The sequence below is a fragment of the Ovis aries genome, chromosome 24 (genome assembly GCF_016772045.2).
Source record: "Ovis aries strain OAR_USU_Benz2616 breed Rambouillet chromosome 24, ARS-UI_Ramb_v3.0, whole genome shotgun sequence".
Lineage (NCBI taxonomy): Eukaryota > Metazoa > Chordata > Mammalia > Artiodactyla > Bovidae > Ovis > Ovis aries.
Genome location: NC_056077.1, coordinates 18517643 through 18536464, shown reverse-complemented (window position 1 = coordinate 18536464; position 18822 = coordinate 18517643). Strand labels below are relative to the sequence as shown.

Below are 18822 nucleotides of genomic sequence, written 5' to 3'. Positions count from 1 at the left end.
CTAAAAATATTCTTACCTAGTGTCTGGAGAGCCAGCGGACTTGAGTGTTGGTTTGTGATTTGGCTTTCTGTTGCTCCGAGTGGGACCCTGCTGCTCTGAGCTAATCCCATGCAGTTTCAATGGGCCCCAAGGTTAATCTCACTGGCAAAGTTTGCCTCTTCTTTACTAGCTTGCTTTGCTGAGCTCTGGGCACTGCTACGAAGCCAGTGGGGCATGCTGAAGCTGTATCCTCCACATCAGGACTGACCTTTTAGGAAAAGAGATGGGGAGGGAGTGATGACGTGGGTCCCCACCACCCGTGTTGATAAGCATTCTTGTTCTTTCTCCTGCCCTTGAAGGACAGCCATGGAGCTGCTCTGTATTTCTCTGCTGCTGGTAGCCTCTTGTGCTAGCACTGTCCAGGGCTCACCAGCGATGAATGGCAAGAAGGAGAGCATCAACATGTCCCAGCCCTTGCATATCCTTGTGGAGGAAAACTTGATGGTGCTAACACCTGCTGGCCTGACTCAGATGCTGAACGAGACGCGCTTCCTGATGGTGCTCTTCCGTGAGTGTCCTCCACTCCTGGGCAATGGGTGATGGGTGGGCTGAGACCTGCCCCCTTTCTTCTGGCAGCCAAAGGAATTTTAAGTATTGTTAAACAGATGGTACTAGTGGAAAAGAACCTGCCTACCTGTGCAGGAGATGTAAGAGATGTGGGTTTGATTCCTGGGTTGGGAAGATCCCCTGGATAAGGAAATGGTAACCCACTCCAGTATTCTTCCCTGAAAAATCCCATGGGCAGAGGAGCCTGGCAGGCTACAATCCATGGGGTCCACAAAGAGTCGGGCACAATGGAAGCAACTTAGAATAAATACATGAGAACACATTTCAATAATAATTTTAAAAATAGCATCATCCTTAATTCCCAGATGAGAGTACTAAGGTCGAGGGAAACTAAGTCATTTGCAAGATACTATGTCACCTCTTTGGTCTTGATTTGTATCTGGCTCCTCTGTTCCACTGAAGGCAAGAAGCCGGGATTTACCTTCAGGTGTCTTTATCATTCTGAACCTTAGTTTTCTCCTCTGTAAAATGGGTATAAACACAAGTGCCACACTGGATTATTGTGAAGACAAAATAAGTTGTTAAATTGCTAAATAATATTGTAAGTTGCTGGGACACAGTTATGGGCACTGTCTCAAGGAAGATTTTTAGATTATCAGGTTTTTCATCTGAATTTTGCATGCCCACTTTTATTCTTCAGATTTTGCATCAGCAGGCATTTTGATGGAGGAAACAGACTCCTTTTTCCTGAGACATTGACACAGATCCATGTCTGTGCTTTGAGACAGGATAGAAGGGATGTTCATAACAACTTTCACATAGGGAGCACTTACTGTGTGCCAGGAACTGTCCTTATAGCCCCACTAAGTGTTCTCACATACTCCTCATAATCACCTAGTGTACTGCCACTATTTGTCTCCCTATTTGGGGACATTTCATAATTAAAATTTAATTTACATCTGCTCTTGAAAAACTGGAAGATCTGGAAGCCCTGGCTTACATTCCTATAATGTGACAGTTGGCTAGAGCTAAGTGACAATTTCCCCCTTGTGATCAGAAAACAGCACACTTGTTAGTTTGCCACATTCCTAGTCAGCTGGCCCCACATAGTCACACCCCTGCCTCACCCCTCTAGCATTTGAGTTTGTCTTCTGCCTGAAATTCAGGCCTCCCAGCTCCTTCCTCAATTCTTGTCTCTTCTCATTTGATACATTCTCTCTGAGTTGCACCACTTCAGCAGGGTGGTCTTTGCATTAGCAGGCATTTTGTGACAGTGACAGTATTAGTAGCTTGGTTACCATGGATCCCATTGCTTCCTCAGCTGACTTGTGCAGCCACTTCGTAGCAACATACAACAAACTTAACCTTAACCTTAACCTTTCCCTTAAACTTAGTAGTTCCCAGGAGAGAAAATCTAATTGGGTCATTTTGCTTCCTTCCAACTTTCACCCTTATGGCAGAAAGTGAAGAAGAACTAAAGAGCCTCTTGATGAAAGTGAAAGAGGAGAGTGAAAAAGTTGACTTAAAGCTCAACATTCAGAAAACTAAGATTATGGCATCAGGTCTCATCACTTCATGGGAAATAGATGGGGAAACAGTGGAAACAGTGGCTGACTTTATTTTGGGGGCTCCAATATCACTGCAGATGGTGATTGCAGCCATGAAATTAAAAGACGCTTATTCCTTGGAAGGAAATTATGACCAACCTAGAAAGCATATTAAAAATCAGAGACATTACTTTGTCAACAAAAGTCCATCTAGTCAAGGCTATGGTTTTTCCAGTGGTCATGTACGGATGTGAGAGTTGGACTATAAAGAAAACTGAGTGCAAAAGAATTGATGCTTCTGAACTGTGGTGTTGGAGAAGACTCTTGAGAGTCCCTTGGACTGCAAGGAGATCCAACCAGTCCATCCTAAAGGAAATCAGTCCTGGGTGTTCATTGGAAGGACTGATGTTGAAGCTGAAACTCTAGTATTTTGGCCACCTGATGTGAAGGGCTGACTCATTTGAAAAGACCCTGATGTTGGGAAAGATTGAAGGCAGGAGGAGAAGGGGACGACAGAGGATGAGATGGTTGGATGGCATCACTGACTCAATGGACATGAGTTTGGGTAAACTCTGGGAGCTGGTGATGGACAGGGAGGCCTGGTGTGCTGTGGTTCATGGGGTCACAAAGAGTCGGACATGACTGAGCAACTGAACTGAACTGAACATGAAGTGTGCCTATTGTGTAAAGTTCTATCAAAATAATTCCAAGCCTCTGACCTCCATCCAGTTCAGGCTGTTAATGGTTTGTTCCCTTCAAAGTGTCAGAATGCACACCTGATTTTGCTTCAAGCCCATTGAGCAAGACCTAGGTGAGATCCAGTTTGGGTCAGTTTCTTTATAGGAGCCTGTGAGCAGGACATAATTTCCACCTTACTGAACTACTCCTCCAGCTGGTTCCCTACCTCCCTCATCCACATCAAAACTTGGGTCACTACTTGAACATTTGGTTCATGGTTTTTTTCTCAGGGAAGAATTGTGAACTCTACAGCTGCTGTGGCTTGTGAGTTAATGGTTTGCACAGGTCGGCCATCTAAGCTGTCTTCTCTTTTTGCTGCAGCCTTAATCCCTGAATCCTGGACCCTCAGTGGAAATATTGAAGGATTTAGAGCCACACACTTTGCATGACACAACACACACCACGACACTCATTTATGCTTCCAAAACAACCCGGCAGGTGGACAAACCTGGGTAATCTATCCAATCTGTGTGGGTAATCTATCCAATCTGTGTGAGAATGCAAGACTTTGTCCACGATTACTCTGCTTTAATCAGGGCAGAAGGGCAAGTTCATGGTTCTTTGGGATGCTGACATTTTATAATTTAGGGATTGACATTGAACCTGGGGCTTTGAAGGGAGCCAGTCCATTTTTATATTCTTTAGTTATACCTGATAAAAACCAATTTGAATACTTTAAAGTCTTCCCACCAGCAGGTATTTCAATTCAGTGAACACTGGCAGAGATGCTATCTAAAAGATAGTCAAACTCATTTCATTTGAAAATCTGATTTCTTCAAATATGCAGTTTAAATAAAAATGAATTCTCAAAAGCTGGCAGACCCTTTAAAATGACCTTTGGAAAAGCGAATCACTTAGGATGAGCTTTATAAAAGGGTTTTTGGTTTTTGGTTTTTTTTTTTCAGGAGTAAATGGCTCTTTACAAAAAGGTCTTTCCAATATTGTCCAGGGAAATGCTCTCCTGGTAACTATCAAATCCTTAGCTGCTGCCCAGTTTCTCATTTCTCCAAGGACTCCAGATTCAAGAACCAACACTCAGAGGCATCTTTTCTCTTGGATATCTCACACGTGTCAATGCCACATGTGTCCAAAATAGACCTCAGCATCTTTACCTGATTTGCTTTTTCTCACATCCTGTCTTGATTGACAGCATGGCTATCTTTATAATGTCAACGTTAGATATCCTAGATCATTTTTGACTCCTTTCTAGTCTCATCTCTAATCTCTCATTGAGTCCTATTGAAACTACCTCCTGAAGCCCTCTGCAATCTCCAGTCCTCCCCATTTCCCCCCGCCGCTGCCGTAGTTATGGCCTCATCATTCTCTCCCTGAACCACTGTGGTATCTTCTAGATCAGGGGTAAGAACTGGGCCACACAGCAGCAGGTGAGTGGTGGGTGAGCAAACGAAGCTTCATCTGTATTTACAGCCACTCCTCATTATTTGCATTACTGCCTGAGCTCTGCCTTCTGTCATGTCACTGATAGTGTTAGATTCTCATAGGAGCACAAACCCTACTGTGAATTGCACATGCAAGGGGGCTAGGTTGAGTGTTCCTTCTGAGAATCTAATGCCTGATGATCTGATGTGGAGCTGAGGCAGAGATCATAATAAATCAATTGCTTGCAGACTCATCAAAACACTATCAGTTAGTGGCAAGAGACAATTAAGCTGCATCTGGGGGCAGACTTTATAGTGGCAAGGGAGGTGAATTTCTTCAATTGTACAGTTGCACCTTCATGGGGCAGGCTTTAAGTTAGAATCCAGCACTTATTTCAGTCCATGCATGGCCTGCCCATGTTTTATTTACCACTTTTGTCTCTGCCTCTTTTCCACACTATGCACTTGTCTCAGTCACAGTTTTGGAAAACTCAGAAGTTAACTCTAGCCAAAATGAGTAAAAAATGTCACTGGGGAGCTTCTTTGAAAAGAGGGAAAGACTAAATTATGAGATAGCAGAATATTCTAAGACTGCCAACAAAAAGAAAGCCACTGCTGCTACTGCTGCTAAGTCATTTCAGTCGTGTCCAACTCTGTGCGACCCCATAGACGGCAGCCCACCAGGCTCCCCCGTCCATGGGATTCTCCAGGCAAGAACACTGGAGTGGGTTGCCATTTCCTTCTCCAATGCATGAAAGTGAAAAGTGAAAGTGAAGTCACTCAGTCGTGTCCGACTCTTAGCGACCGCATGGACTATAGCCTACCAGGCTCCTCCGCCCATGGGAGTTTCCAGGCAAGAGTACTGGAGTGGGGTGTCATTGCCTTCTCCGAAAAAAAAGCCACAGTTACAAGAAAATATTAAGAGACTTAAGTTACAGGCTCATTGCAACAGGTGATTTATATTCTCTAAGCTCACTTTCTATGGTGACCATCTATCCAACAAAGCCATGAAATCTTCAAAACTGCTTTAGCACCCTGCATTAAAAGACAAGCCTTTGGAGCTTTTCTTTCTTTTTAAAATTTTTTTTTTAATTTTTATTTTTACTTTATTTTGCTTTACAATACTGTATTGGTTTTGCCATACATTGACATGAATCAGCCATGGATGTGTATGAGATCCCCATCCTGAAACCCCCTCCCACCTCCCACCCCATATCATCTCTCTGGATCATCACCATGCACCAGCCCCAAGCATCCTGTATCCTGTATCGAACATAGACTGGCGATTCGTTTCTTACATGATAGTATACATGTTTCAATGCCATTCTCTCAAATCATCCCACACTCTCCTTCTCCCTCTCCCACAGAGTCCAAAAGTCCATTCTAAACATCTGTGCCTCTTTTGCTGTCTTGCATACAGGGTTATCATTACCATCTTTCTAAATTCCATATATATGTGTTAGTATACTGTATTGGTGTTTTTCTTTCCAGCTTACTTCACTCTGTATAATAGGCTCCAGTTTCATCCACCTCATTAGAACTGATTCAAATGTATTCTTTTTAATGGCTGAGTAATACTCCATTGTGTATATGTACCACAGCTTTCTTATCCATTCATCTGCTGATGGACATCTAGGTTGTTTCCATGTCCTGGCTATTATAAACAGTGCTGCAATGAACATTGGGGTACACGTGTCTCTTTCAGTTCTGGTTTCCTCAGTGTGTATGCACAGCAGTGGGATTGCTGGGTCATAAGGCAGTTCTATTTGCAATTTTTTAAAGGAATCTCCACACTGTTCTCCATAGTGGCTGTACTAGTTTGCATTCCCACCAACAGTGTAAGAGGGTCCCCTTTTCTCCACACCCTTTCCAGCATTTATTGCTTATAGACTTTTGGATCGCTGCCATTCTGACTGGTGTGAAATGGTACCTCATTGTGGTTTTGATTTGCATTTCTCTGATAATGGGTGATGTTGAGCATCTTTTCATGTGTTTGTTAGCCATCTGTATGTCTTCTTTGGAGAAATGTCTATTTAGTTCTTTGGCCCATTGTTTGATTGGGTCACTTATTTTTCTGGAATTGAGCTGCATATGTTGCTTGTATATTTTTGAGATTAGTTGTTTGTCAGTTGCTTCATTTGCTATTATTTTCTCCCGTTCAGAAGGCTGTCTTTTCACCTTGCTAATAGTTTCCTTTTTTGTGCAGAAGCTTTTAATTTTAATTAGATCCCATTTGTTTATTTTTGCTTTTATTTCCAGTATTCTGGGTGGTGGATCATAGAGGATCCTGCTGTGATTTATGTCAAAGAGTGTTTTGCCTATGTTCGCCTCTAGGAGTTTTATAGTTTCTGGTCTTATGTTTAGATCTTTAATCCATTTTGAGTTTATTTTTGTGTGTGGTGTTAGAAAGTGATCTAGTTTCATTCTTTTACAAGTGGTTGACCAGTTTTCCCAGCACCACTTGTTAAAGAGATTGTCTTTAATCCATTGTATATTCTTGCCTCCTTTGTCGAAGATAAGGTGTCCATAGGTGTGTGGATTTATCTCTGGGCTTTCTATTTTGTTCCATTGATCTATATTTCTGTCTTTGTGCCAGTACCATACTGTCTTGATGACTGTGGCTTTGTAGTAGAGCCTGAAGTCAGGCAGGTTGATTCCTCCAGTTCCATTCTTCTTTCTCAAGATTGCTTTAGCTATTCGAGGTTTTTTTGTATTTCCATCCAAATTGTAAAATTATTTGTTCTAGCTCTGTGAAAAATACAGGTGGTAGCTTGATAGGGATTGCATTGAATTTGTAGATTGCTTTGGGTAGTATACTCATTTTCACTATATTGATTCTTCCAATCCATAAACGGTATATTTCTCCATCTATTAGCGTCCTTATAGCAACCAGAATCCAACAACACATTAAAAAGATCATACCCCATGACCAAGTGGGCTTTATCCCAGGGATGCAAGGATTCTTCAATATCCACAAATCAATCAATGTAATTCACTACATTAACAAACTGAAAAATAAAAGCCATATGATTATCACAATAGATGCAGAGAAGGCCTTTGACAAAATTCAACATCCATTTATGATTAAAACTCTCCAGAAAGCAGGACTAGAAGGAACATACCTCAACATAATAAAAGCTATATATGACAATCCCACAGCAAATATTATCCTCAATGGTGAAAAATTTAAAGCATTTCCCCTAAAGTCAGGAACAAGACAAGGGTGCCCACTTTCATCGCTACTATTCAACATAGTTCTGGAAGTTTTGGCCACAGCAATCAGAGCAGAAAAAGAAATAAAAGGAATCCAAATTGGAAAAGAAGAAGTAAAACTCTCACTGTTTGCAGGTGACATGATCCTCTATATAGAAAACCCTAAAGACTCCACCAGAAAATTACTAGAGCTAATCAGTGAATATAGTAAAATTGCAGGATATGAAATCAACACACAGAAATCCCTTGCATTCCTATATACTAATAATGAGAAAGTAGAAAAGAAATTAAGGAAACAATTCCATTCACCATTGCAACAAAAAGAATAAAATACTTAGGAATATATCTACCTAAAAAAACTAAAGACCTATATATAGAAAATTATAAAACACTGATGAAAGAAATCAAAGAGGACAGTAATAGATGGAGCTTTTCAAAAGAAAAAATATGAACAGGAAGAACAGAAGCAATTATTGAAGGCCACCACACCATCAAGCATGTCTGCACTGACAGCAGCATTCTTAGAGGCTAAAATGCACATCTGATTGAAAATCCAAAAGTTTCCAAACTCCTTAACATAGCTACAATGTCCTTGGCTTGATTTAACCCAGGCCTACTTTTCCATTCCACTTGAAGTCTGTGCTCTGCACCCTGAGTGTGGCTACCAGGTAGGTCACACTGGCACTAGCCTCCTGGCCTATACACTTGTGGCTCCCTCTACCTGTAGTGTCCTCCCTGAACTTCTTCAGCTGGATTGTGAAGTTTAAGTTCATGAAGTTGCCTTGTCAAAAGGCTGTGTTCACCTCCCTCTCACCTATGCTCTGGCATGCTCACTCAGCCCTCTGCACCCTGCTTTTTATAACATTTGCCACACTGCTTTGAAACTGCTTTCAGGGGTCAAAACTGATTCATCTCTTGATTGCTAACATCTAGGATTTTGCCTTGAGCACAAGTAGGCATTTGGAGATGTTGATAAATAAATGAGCTTTCCTTTGGCCCACAGTGTTCTCCATAAATGAGATAAGAAAAAAAGAAACGCTACATTTAGTGGAGGAGGCCCAAATGAGACTTAATAGGAGCAGTTTCTAGGTTCATTAGTAATCATCCTTAAGGCAGAGGTGGCAAGAGTCTGCCTTGGGAGCAGATTAGATGATGTAGATGGTATAGTAGATGAGGATGGTGATGATGGTGATGATGTGGACAATTGTCATGACGAAAATGAGGAAGACCATTTACTCAGACCTGTATTCCAGGCACTGGGCTTGTTCTCATTGTCCCTGTCTTATACTATGAGGCAAATAAAGTCTCAGGAAGGTTTAGGATTTGCCCAAAATTATACAACTGGTAAGTGATGAGGATTTCAGACCAGGTCTAACACTTAATTCTTCTTAAACTGTGCTGATAATTGAAACATTCATTCATTAAACACTTATTGAACATTTATTGTATGGCAGATCTATTCTAGGCACTGAGTGGTAAGCAAAACAAACAGACACCCTTGCTTTACAGATCTTTTATCCTGGAGAGGTGAGTGAAAATGAAAGCGAAAGTTGCTCAGTCGTGTCCAGCTCTGGGACTCCATGGACTATACAGTTCATGGAATTCTCCAGGCCCAAACACTGGAGTGGGTAGTCTTTCCCTTCTCCAGAGGATCTTTCCAACCCAGGGATTGAACCCAGGTCTCCCGTGTTGCAGGTGGATTCTTTGCCAGCTGAGCCACCAGGGAAGTCCAAGAATACTGGAGTGGGTAGCGAATCCCTTCACCAGCGGATCTTCCCAACCTAGGAATCAAACCAAGGTCTCCTGCATTGCAGGTGGATTCTTTACCAGCTGAGCCACGGGAAGCTCGGAGAGAGGAGACTCAAGATAAAATGATTTAGAAGTGAAAAATGTAGCATATCTTAAGGGTAGAAGTACTATGGAGAAAAAGAGAGCAGGGCCCTTAGGAAGTACAAGGAGTGGTGCATGTGGGGCTGTGGTTATGTACAGGGTAGCCAGAGAAGGCTTTCCTGAAGATGAATATTGAACAAAGACCTGAAGGCAGTAAAACAGCAACCTGAGAAAATTTCAGGTGGAAGGAACAGCAAGTGCAAAGGCCCTGAGGTGGGAATGTGCAGGGTGGCTAAGCTGAGTTGCCGAAGAGAAGTAGTGGGAAATAAGATCAGAAGGGTAAGGAGCAGATTTTTAGAGTTTTGTAGGCCTTTCCAATGGTCAAAGAAACTTGATGGCTGGACCCTGAGGAACTGGGAGTTGAAGACCATCCTAAAGTCCTTATCACCTATGAGCACTATAAAGCATCCTATGGAATAGTGAGAGTATTATACTCATAAGCCTTTTCCGTACTTGATCTTGAACTTGGTCTAAAGTGGGGTTTCTCATCCTTAGCACTGTTGACATTTCTGCTGGCTAATTCTTAGTGCAGTCTCTCTATGTATGTGTGTGTGCACATGTGTGTGTGTGTGTGTGAGATAGGGGAGGAGGGTGTCTTGTGCACTGTGGGATATTTAGTAGCATCCCTTGCTTTTACCAACTAGATACCAGTAGCATCCCAGAAGTGACAACCAGCCATGTCTCCAGATAGGGCCAAATGTGCCCTGTTGAGAACCACAGTCTAAAGTAAGGCAGACTCCAGCTCCCTGTGCTGGGAGCTAATCTCCAGTCGCTACACTCACACCTCCCCTATCCATCAGCCCCTCCCTTGACCCACATTGGCTGCTCCAAAAAGGGAGCATGGGGTTACCTACTAAAGACCCAGGCAAACACTGATTCTAGGTCTATTAGCCATTAACACGTTTACACCCTAGGCACACTGTCGAGAGCCACTGCTGACTCTAATGGGACCTTGGGTGCCATTTGCTTAACCTCAAAACCCATAAGAGAGCCACAGAATAGGCCTCAGACTTGTTTTGGATGGCTTGTCACCCTTGTCTTCCTTTCCCCAGGAACCAGAAGATTTGCTGAAGATCCTGATAACTACATAGGATCCTTCCTCCCCAGAGAACATCTGGTCAGAGCAAGACCATGAATTTCCCCCATATTATCATAATGCTTAATGTTTATTGGGCACTTCTGTATCAGAGCTTTGCATACCTTGGCTTACTATGTACGCTTATTCTAAGGTATGGAAACTATCACTATCCCCATTCTATAGGTGAGGAAGCTAAGGTTCAGAGATGTTTAAAAAACACCTTTCCTGGACCACAGGTGCTGTAAGCCACCATAACTGTCTCTGATTTACGAAACAACCTAAGGAAATGATGTTCATTAAGTATCTAGTATGCGCCAGACAATGGACCCTAGTTAGAACCTGAGGAGGGCTAAAACTAAAGGAGCTCCCAGCCAAGGGCTCCCTGCCCATCCACAGTCCATGGGGCACCACTTTGCCCAGGTGCCAATGTACAGCTGAATTGACTCCATGCCCCATGAGACATAGTCACCAAAACCTGAGGGTGTATGTATTCATTTCACCTTTACACGCTTGGTATTCAAGGCTCCAGAGGTATACACTGATTTGCAAACTTTAAAAAGATAGAAACTAGTAAACAGGACTTGACATAAAAAGTAGATTTGGTTTTACAGAGTCTGTCTGCTCTGATATGAATCACCCAGAGCAGGGAAGATTGGAAACTAACCCCTCCAGGGAAAAAGAGCATTTTTTCAGTCTGGCTTGCCTACAAGGTCAGTTAGAGTATGGAGTCTGGAGTCAGCCAGCCTTGAAGCCAGAGAAGGCAATGGCACCCCACTCCAGTACTCTTGCCTGGAAAATCCCATGGACGGAGGAGCCTGGTAGGCTGCAGTCCATGGGGTCGCTAGGAGTGGGACACGACTGAGTGACTTCACTTTCACTTTTTACTTTCATGCGTTGGATAAGGAAATGGCAACCCACTCCAGTGTTCTTGCCTGGAGAATCCCAGGGATGGGGGAGTCTGGTGGGCTGCTGTCTATGGGGTCACACAGAGTCAGACACAACTGACGCAAGTTAGCAGCAGCAGCAGCAGCCTTGGAGCTGAGTCTTGGCCTAATGCTTACTAGCTGTGAGACTTCTGGGTTTCTGTTTCCTTGTCTAACATTCCTCACTTGTAATAGTAGATGACTATCTACAATAGTAGATGACTCCTAGGCTTATTCTGAGGACTAATCAAGATGATGCACATAACATTTAGCAAAGTACTTGGCATAGTAAGTGTCCAATAAATGCTGTTTTCTTGTCATCATTACTACCATCATCATCACAATCATTACCATCAACATCACTATCATCATCCTTCTGGTTGCTCAGGTCAAAAAGTGAGTCATCCTTGATTTCTTTCATTTACATTCCACTTCCAATCCATCAATAAACCTTGTCAATTCCTCCTTCAAGACCCCTCAAGGCTCTGACCACTTCTTACCCCCTCCATTGCCACTCCCCTGATTCAAGCCATTAACATTTCTTACCTGAATTAGTACGGTGGCCTCCAGCTGGCCTCCTTTTTGCTCTGTGGTCTAATATCCATGTAACATTCAAAACAATCCAGTAAAAATGTAAATCATCACATCTAACACTGCTTCAAACCCTCTAGTACATTTCCACAAGCTTCAGAAGAAAGACCAAAGTCTATTCAGTGGTCTACAAGGCCTGTGTCAACTGACCTCATCCCAGCTCATTCTGCTCCAGACCCAACGGACTTCTTGTCATCCCTCAGACATGTTGCATGTGCTCTTATTCAAGGCCTTTGCTCATATGGCTCCTTTGCCTGGAACTCTCTCCCTCCTGTGAGTGAGCACACAGCTTGTTCCCTCATCATCTTCAGTCTTCATGAAAATGTTCCATCCTCTTCTCAGTGAGACCTCCGCTTACCTCCCTACTTAAACTCTGTCCCCAGACACTCCCAACTTCCATGTCTGCTTCTTTTTTCTCCATAGCACTTAGCATCTAGCATAGAATATAGCCTGTTTCTTTACCTGCCTTTTCCAGTGAGAGCAGTGATTTTTACCAGTCTGTCCTTTGTTAAGTCCTCAATACCTAAAATACTTCCTGGCACATGGGAGATTCTAAAAAAGATTTGTCAGATGAGTGAATGAATGAATCTCATTACTGTAACTAGTAGATCCCATCCATCCAACTCTCAGGCCCCAGTTGTCACAGACTGTTTCTCTCACTTCCATGTTAGATACCAAAAAGCACTGGGCTATGTGTGGAACCTCAAAAACTCCACTGTTTGGATAATCATTCCAAGTGTTTCTCTTGTCCCAAGCTTAGAAACTCAGATTTGGATGCTATGTCAATCAGCAGCCCTGAGCCAGGCATGGCCAAATCCGTGAGGAAGCCAGAGGAGAGGCCTGCAGGCCAGAGCTGCTGGCAACAGGCCAACCCCTGCTGGTGGTGAGGGATGGGGTATCGAAGGCAATGCTGGTGACAGAGCAGGCAGTGGAGAGGCACTGATCTACAAGGGAGGCGAAAAGTCACACTTCGTGTCCATTGATTGAGAGTTTAATGAATGTGATCATTCACATCTGGGTTCCATCACCGGAGCAGTGTGCTGACTCGCAATGGGGCGTGTGCCAGTTGTCCCAGGCCTGGCTTTCTGGGTTTTGCTTTACAAAAGCCCTCTCTCTTGTACTTAGAACTTGCCCATGGCAGTGGAAATGACTTGCACTAGTTTCAAGTGCTCCAGATGGACAGGGGAGTTTGAGAAAGATAAAGCATTCTGGCTTAAAAGGGAATCAATGACCCCCTACCCTGGCTCAACCCACTTGCTGCAGACACCGGGCTGTGAGAACCAGCGAGGGGCCTACAGTCTCACAACATTATCAGGAGGAAGAGAGACAAATGTGATTGCCTTTTAGCCCCTCCCATTTAGGCCAGGAAGTCTTCTACTGCTGCTGGGATCGCATGCTAGTCCCTCGGGGGTCCTTCCAGAAAAGGACCCCTCACGTCTACTTCCAGCCCACTGCCCTGCAATGTGAGAGGCCAAGGAAACTTGATCAACAGTTGTCAGGTCTCTTCAACACTCTTGACCAAGGAGATGAGCTGGGTTGGTAGGGGGTCATTATAACCTCCCCCCACCCCCTTACCCTTCTCACATCTGGCCTCCTTTTCACGAGCATGTCCCCTGCCATATTATATGCAGATACAGGGCAAAGTCAGGTGCAGAACCTGTCCTGTTAGCTCCAGGAATTTCCACCAGATGGTGCTCATTCTCCCTCTCTCTCCATGCCCCACCCACCCACTTCTCTCTCTTTTTCTCTCCTCTCACCTCCCTCCTCACTCTCTCCCTATACTATGATTTCTGATAGACATTTTTACCATAATAACAGTATTAGTAAGAAGGCATTATATACTGACCAAGTGCCAGGCCTGATGCTAAGGACAGGCCCAGTGGAGGTTAGAGAGCAGGCACCCAAGCCAGGATGAGTGAGTCCCACCCTGCTACACCTCCTATTGCCATGTAACTTTGGGCAAATAAATCATTTCAATTATGCAACAGTTTTCCCCTCTATCACAGTGAGATAATAATAGCCATACCTACTCCATAGAGGCTTCTCTGGTGGCTCAGATGGTAAAGAATCTGCCTGGAATGGGAGAGACCCAGGTTTGATCCCTGGGTTGAGAAGATCCCCTGGAGAAGGAAATGGCAACCCACCCCAGTATTCTTGCCTGGAGAATTACATGGACAGAAGAGGCTACAGTTCATGGAGTTGCAAAGAGTCAGACATGACTGAGAGCAACTAACACACACACACACACACACACACACACACACCCCATAGGGGTACTAGGAGGATTCAGTGGGTTAATCCACATAAACCTCTTCAAAAATAATAAGCACTATATAATTGATTGTTAAATCTTTTGACTCAGCTTCACAAATCAGCCACTGTTTCCCCACTTTATTGATGAGGCACGTGGATCTTTGAGAAATTAAATTGCCCAAAGTTGTATTGTTTCCAGTGTTGCTGAACCCAAAACAAACCTGATGCATATTTCCCAAACTGATCAGCTTCAGGAACTGTGATATTTTGTCACATTTCTGAATCTACCCATTAGCAGTGGAGCATGAGAAAAACCCAGGAGTTAAGCAGGCCTTAACTTTAAAAAAAAAAAAAAAAAAGCCTTAACAAAGGCTTAAACTTAACAAAGCCTCCTCCTTGGGAGATGGGATGGAGAAGAGGTTCTAGTGAGTTCTGTCTTCTATTGGCTCTTTCAGATAACCCATCCTCAAAGCAGTCCAGGAGCTTAGCTGAGGAGCTGGGCAAAGCGGTGGAGATCATGGGCAAAGGCAAGAATGGGATTGGCTTTGGCAAAGTGGACATCACAGTTGAGAAGGAACTTCAGAAGGAGTTTGATGTCAAGAAGGCCCCAGAGTTGAAGCTGTTTTTTGAGGGCAACAGATCACAGCCCATCAGCTGCCAAGGTAATGGTATTTGTGTGTCAATCAAAGGAATGCTAACTATGGAAACACAAAAAATCTGCATTTCAGTGGCTTAATAGAATTACAAGTTTATGTCTGGCTTGCACCGAACCCAGTTGTAGCCAAGGTTGGGTGTGGGGCTTCTGGTCCACACAATCTTTCAAGGACCCAAGTCCCTGTCAGCCTGTGGCACTGTCCTCCCCTAGGACCTCTGATTCTCTGGCAGTTCCCTCAGTGTCTGGCCAGAGGTCGGTGCTGGGAGGCAGAGGAGTGCCACCAGTGGAGTCCATGGCCCAGACCTGGTGGTGATGAATATCACTTCTAGCCTCATGCAATTGACCTGAATTCTGTTATGTGGCTCCACCCAACTGAAAGGCTGGGAAATATGGCCCTGTTCTATGACCGTAAGGACAAAAATGGATTTTGGTGGACATGTAGTTACCTCCACCATATCTGAGCTGGTGGGCCCTGGAGGCACACGAGATGGCACAGTGAGGTACATGGTTTCTAAACTAAAAAGACCAGAGAGTGAGTTCCCAGCTTACCTAACTGCCCACTCCCACTGCACTCTTCCACTTTAGAATGATCTTGATGGGGTCTCAGGCCAAGGAAGTACTGACTGATCAAAAGGGAGACTGGAAGGTGCTAGAACAAGATGAGTATGGGACAGGGTGGCTACTAAACTAGAAGCTAAAGCTTCTGTCACCACCCATTTCATTAACCCATTCACCCACTTCTTCCATACCTTTCTATTGGGAACCTAACATGTGTCAAGCTCAATCTTTAAAAATATTCATTTATTTTTATTTATTTGGCTGCACTGAGTCTTAGTTGTGGCATGTGGAATCTAGTTCCCTGACCAGGGATTGAACCCAGGCTTTCCATATTAGGAACACAGAGTCTTAGCCCCTGGACCATCTGGGAAATCCCTCAAGCCCTATCTTAATGTTGGGGAATTTTGAAAAATTTTGTGCCTCAGTGTGACACATAGTAGGTCATAATTTTTAAAAAGTGTTAAATATATGGAGAAGCTAAAGGTAAAGGGGAAAAAGGAAAGATATATTCATTTGAATGCAGAGTTCCAAAGAATAGTAAGGAGAAACAAGAAAGCCTTCCTAAGTGAAAAAAAAGCAAAGAAACAGAGGGAAAAGAACAAAATGGGAAGACTAGAAATCTCTTCAAGAAAATTAGAGAAACCAAGGGAACATTTTATGCAAAGATGGGCACAATAAAGAACAGAAATTGTATGGATCTAACAGAAGCAGAAGTTATTAAGAAGTGGCAAGAATACACAGAAGAACTATACAAAAAAGATCTTCATGACCCAGATAACTACTATGGAGTGATCACTCATTTAGAGACAGACATTCTGGAATGTGAAGTCAAATGGGCTTTAGGAAGCATCACTATGAACAAAGCTAGTGGAGGTGATGGAATTCCAGTTGAGCTATTTCAAATCCTGAAAGATGATGCTGTGAAAGTGCTGCACTCAATATGCCAGCAAATTTGGAAAACTCAGCAGTGGCCACAGGACTGGAAAAGGTCAGTTTTCATTCCAGTCCCAAGGAAAGGTAATGCCAAAGAATGCTCAAACTACCGCACAATTGCACTCATCTCACACACTTGCAAAGTAATGCTCAAAATTCTCCAAACCAGGTTTCAACAATACATGAACTGAGAACTTCCAGATGTTCAAGCTGGATTTAGAAAAGGCAGAGGAACCAGAGATTAAATTGCCAACATCTGTTAGATCATTGAAAAAGCAAGAGAGTTCCAGAAAAATATCTACTTTGACTGTGTGGATCACAACAAATTGGAAAATTCTGAAAGAGATGGGAGTAACAGACCACGTTACCTGCCTCCTGAGAAACCTGAGTGCAGGTCAGGAAGCAACAGTTAGAACTGGACACGGAACAACAGACTTGTTCCAAATTGGGAGAAGAGTACGTTAAGGCTGCATATAGTCACCCTGCTTATTTAACGTATATGCAGAGTTCAGTTCAGTTCAGTCACTCAGTCGTGTCCGACTCTTTGTGACCCCATGAATCACAGCATGCCAGGCCTCCCTGTCAATCACCAACTCCTGGAGTTTACTCAAATTCATGTCCATCAAGTCGGTGATGCCATCCAGCCATCTCATCCTCTGTCATATCCTTCTCCTCCTGCTCCAATCCCTCCCAGCATCAGGGTCTTTTCCAATGAGTCAACTCTTCGCATGAAGCAGCCAAAGTATTGGAGTTTCAGCTTCAGCATCAGTCCTTTCAATGAACACCCAGGACTGATCTCCTTTAGGATGGGCTGGTTGGATCGCCTTGCAGTCCAAGGGACTCTCAAGAGTCTTCTCCAACACCACAGTTCAAAGGCATCAATTCCTCAGTGCTCAGCTTTCTTCACAGTCCGACTCTCACATCCATACATGACCACTGGAAAACCATAGCCTTGACTAGTCAGACCTTTGTTGGCGAAGTAATGTCTTTGCTTTTGAATATGCTATCTAGGTTGGTGATAACTTTCCTTCCAAGGAGTAAGCATCTTTTAATTTCATGGCTGCAGTCACCACCTGCAGTGATTTGGGAGCCCCAAAAAATAAAGTCTGACACTGTTTCCACTGTTTCCCCATCTATTTCCCGTGAAGTAATGGGACCCAGATGCCATGATCTTCGTTTTCTGAATGTTAAGCTTTAAGCCAACTTTTTCGCTATCCTCTTTCACTTTCATCAAGAGGCTTTTTAGTTCCTCTTCACTTTCTGCCGTAAGGGTGGTATCATCTGCATATCTGAGGTTATTGATATTTCTCCCAGAAAAGTACATCATGCAAAATGCCAGGCTGGATGAAGCACAAGCTGGGATCAATATTGCTGGGAGAAATATCAACAACCTCAAATACAAAAAGCTGTGATTAACCTAGACAGCATCTTAGAAAGCAGAGACATTACTTTACGAACAAAGATCAGTCTAGTCAAAGCTATGGTTTTTCCAGTAATCATGTGTGGTTGTGAGAGCTGGACTATAAAGAAAGCTGAGTGCAGAAGAATTGATGCTTTTGAACTGTGGTGTTGAAGAATACTCTTCAGAGTCCCTTGGACTGCAAGGAGATCCAACCAGACAATCCTAAAGGAAATCAGTCCAGAATAGTCATTGGAAGGACTGATGTTGAAGTTGAAACTCCAATACTTTGGCCACCTGACGGGAAGAACTGACTCATTAGAAAAGACCCTGATGCTGGGAAAGATTAAAGGCAGGAGGAGAAGGGGATGACAGAGGATGAAATGGTTAGATGGCATGCCCGACTCAATGGACATGAGTTTGAGCAAGCTGCAGGAGATGGTGATAGACAGGGAAGCCTGGTGTAGTGCAGTTCATGGGGTCTCAAAAATTCGGACATGACTCAGCAACTGAAAACTGAAATAGATGGATGCAGAAGTGTATGCATAATGTGTAGAAACAGTGGCTGACTATTTTTGGGGGCTCCAAAATCACTGCAGATGGTGACTGCTGCCATGAAATTAAAAGACGAGTACTATTTGGAAGGAAAGTTATGATCAACCTATACAGCATATTAAAAAGCAGAGACATTACTTTGTCAACAAAGGTCCGTCTTGTCAAGGCTATGGTTTTTCCAGTGGTCGTGTATGGATGTGAGAGTTGGACTATAAAGAGGGCTGAGCGCAGAAGAATTGATGCTTTTGGACTGTGGTGTTGGAGAAGACTTCTGAGAGTTGCTTAGACTGCAAGGATATCCAACCAGTCCATCCTAAGGGAAATCAGTCCTGGGTGTTCATTGGAAGGACTGATGTTGAAGCTGAAGCTCCAATACTTTGGCCATCTGATGCAAAGAACTGACTCATTGGAAAGGACCCTGATGCTGGAAAGATTGAGGGTGGGAGGAGAAGGGGATGACAGAGGATGAGATGGTTGGATGGCATCATTGACTCGATGGACACGGGTTTGGGTGGACTCTGGGAGTTGGTGATGGACAGGGAGGCCTGGCGTCCTGCGGTTCTT

General features: G+C 43.6%; 1 protein-coding gene across 1 annotated transcript in view; it reads left to right on the top strand.

Annotated features, from left to right (window-relative positions):
* The first annotated feature begins 307 nt into the window (after window positions 1–307).
* PDILT (protein disulfide isomerase like, testis expressed) overlaps window positions 308–18822 on the top strand; it is a 46923-nt gene continuing 28408 nt past the window's right edge. The window contains exons 1-2 of the mRNA XM_027961794.2: window positions 308–547; window positions 14614–14820. Of these exons, the coding sequence (XP_027817595.1) occupies window positions 346–547; window positions 14614–14820 (409 nt within the window). The 5' untranslated portion in view covers window positions 308–345. The remainder of the gene's footprint in view (window positions 548–14613; window positions 14821–18822) is intronic.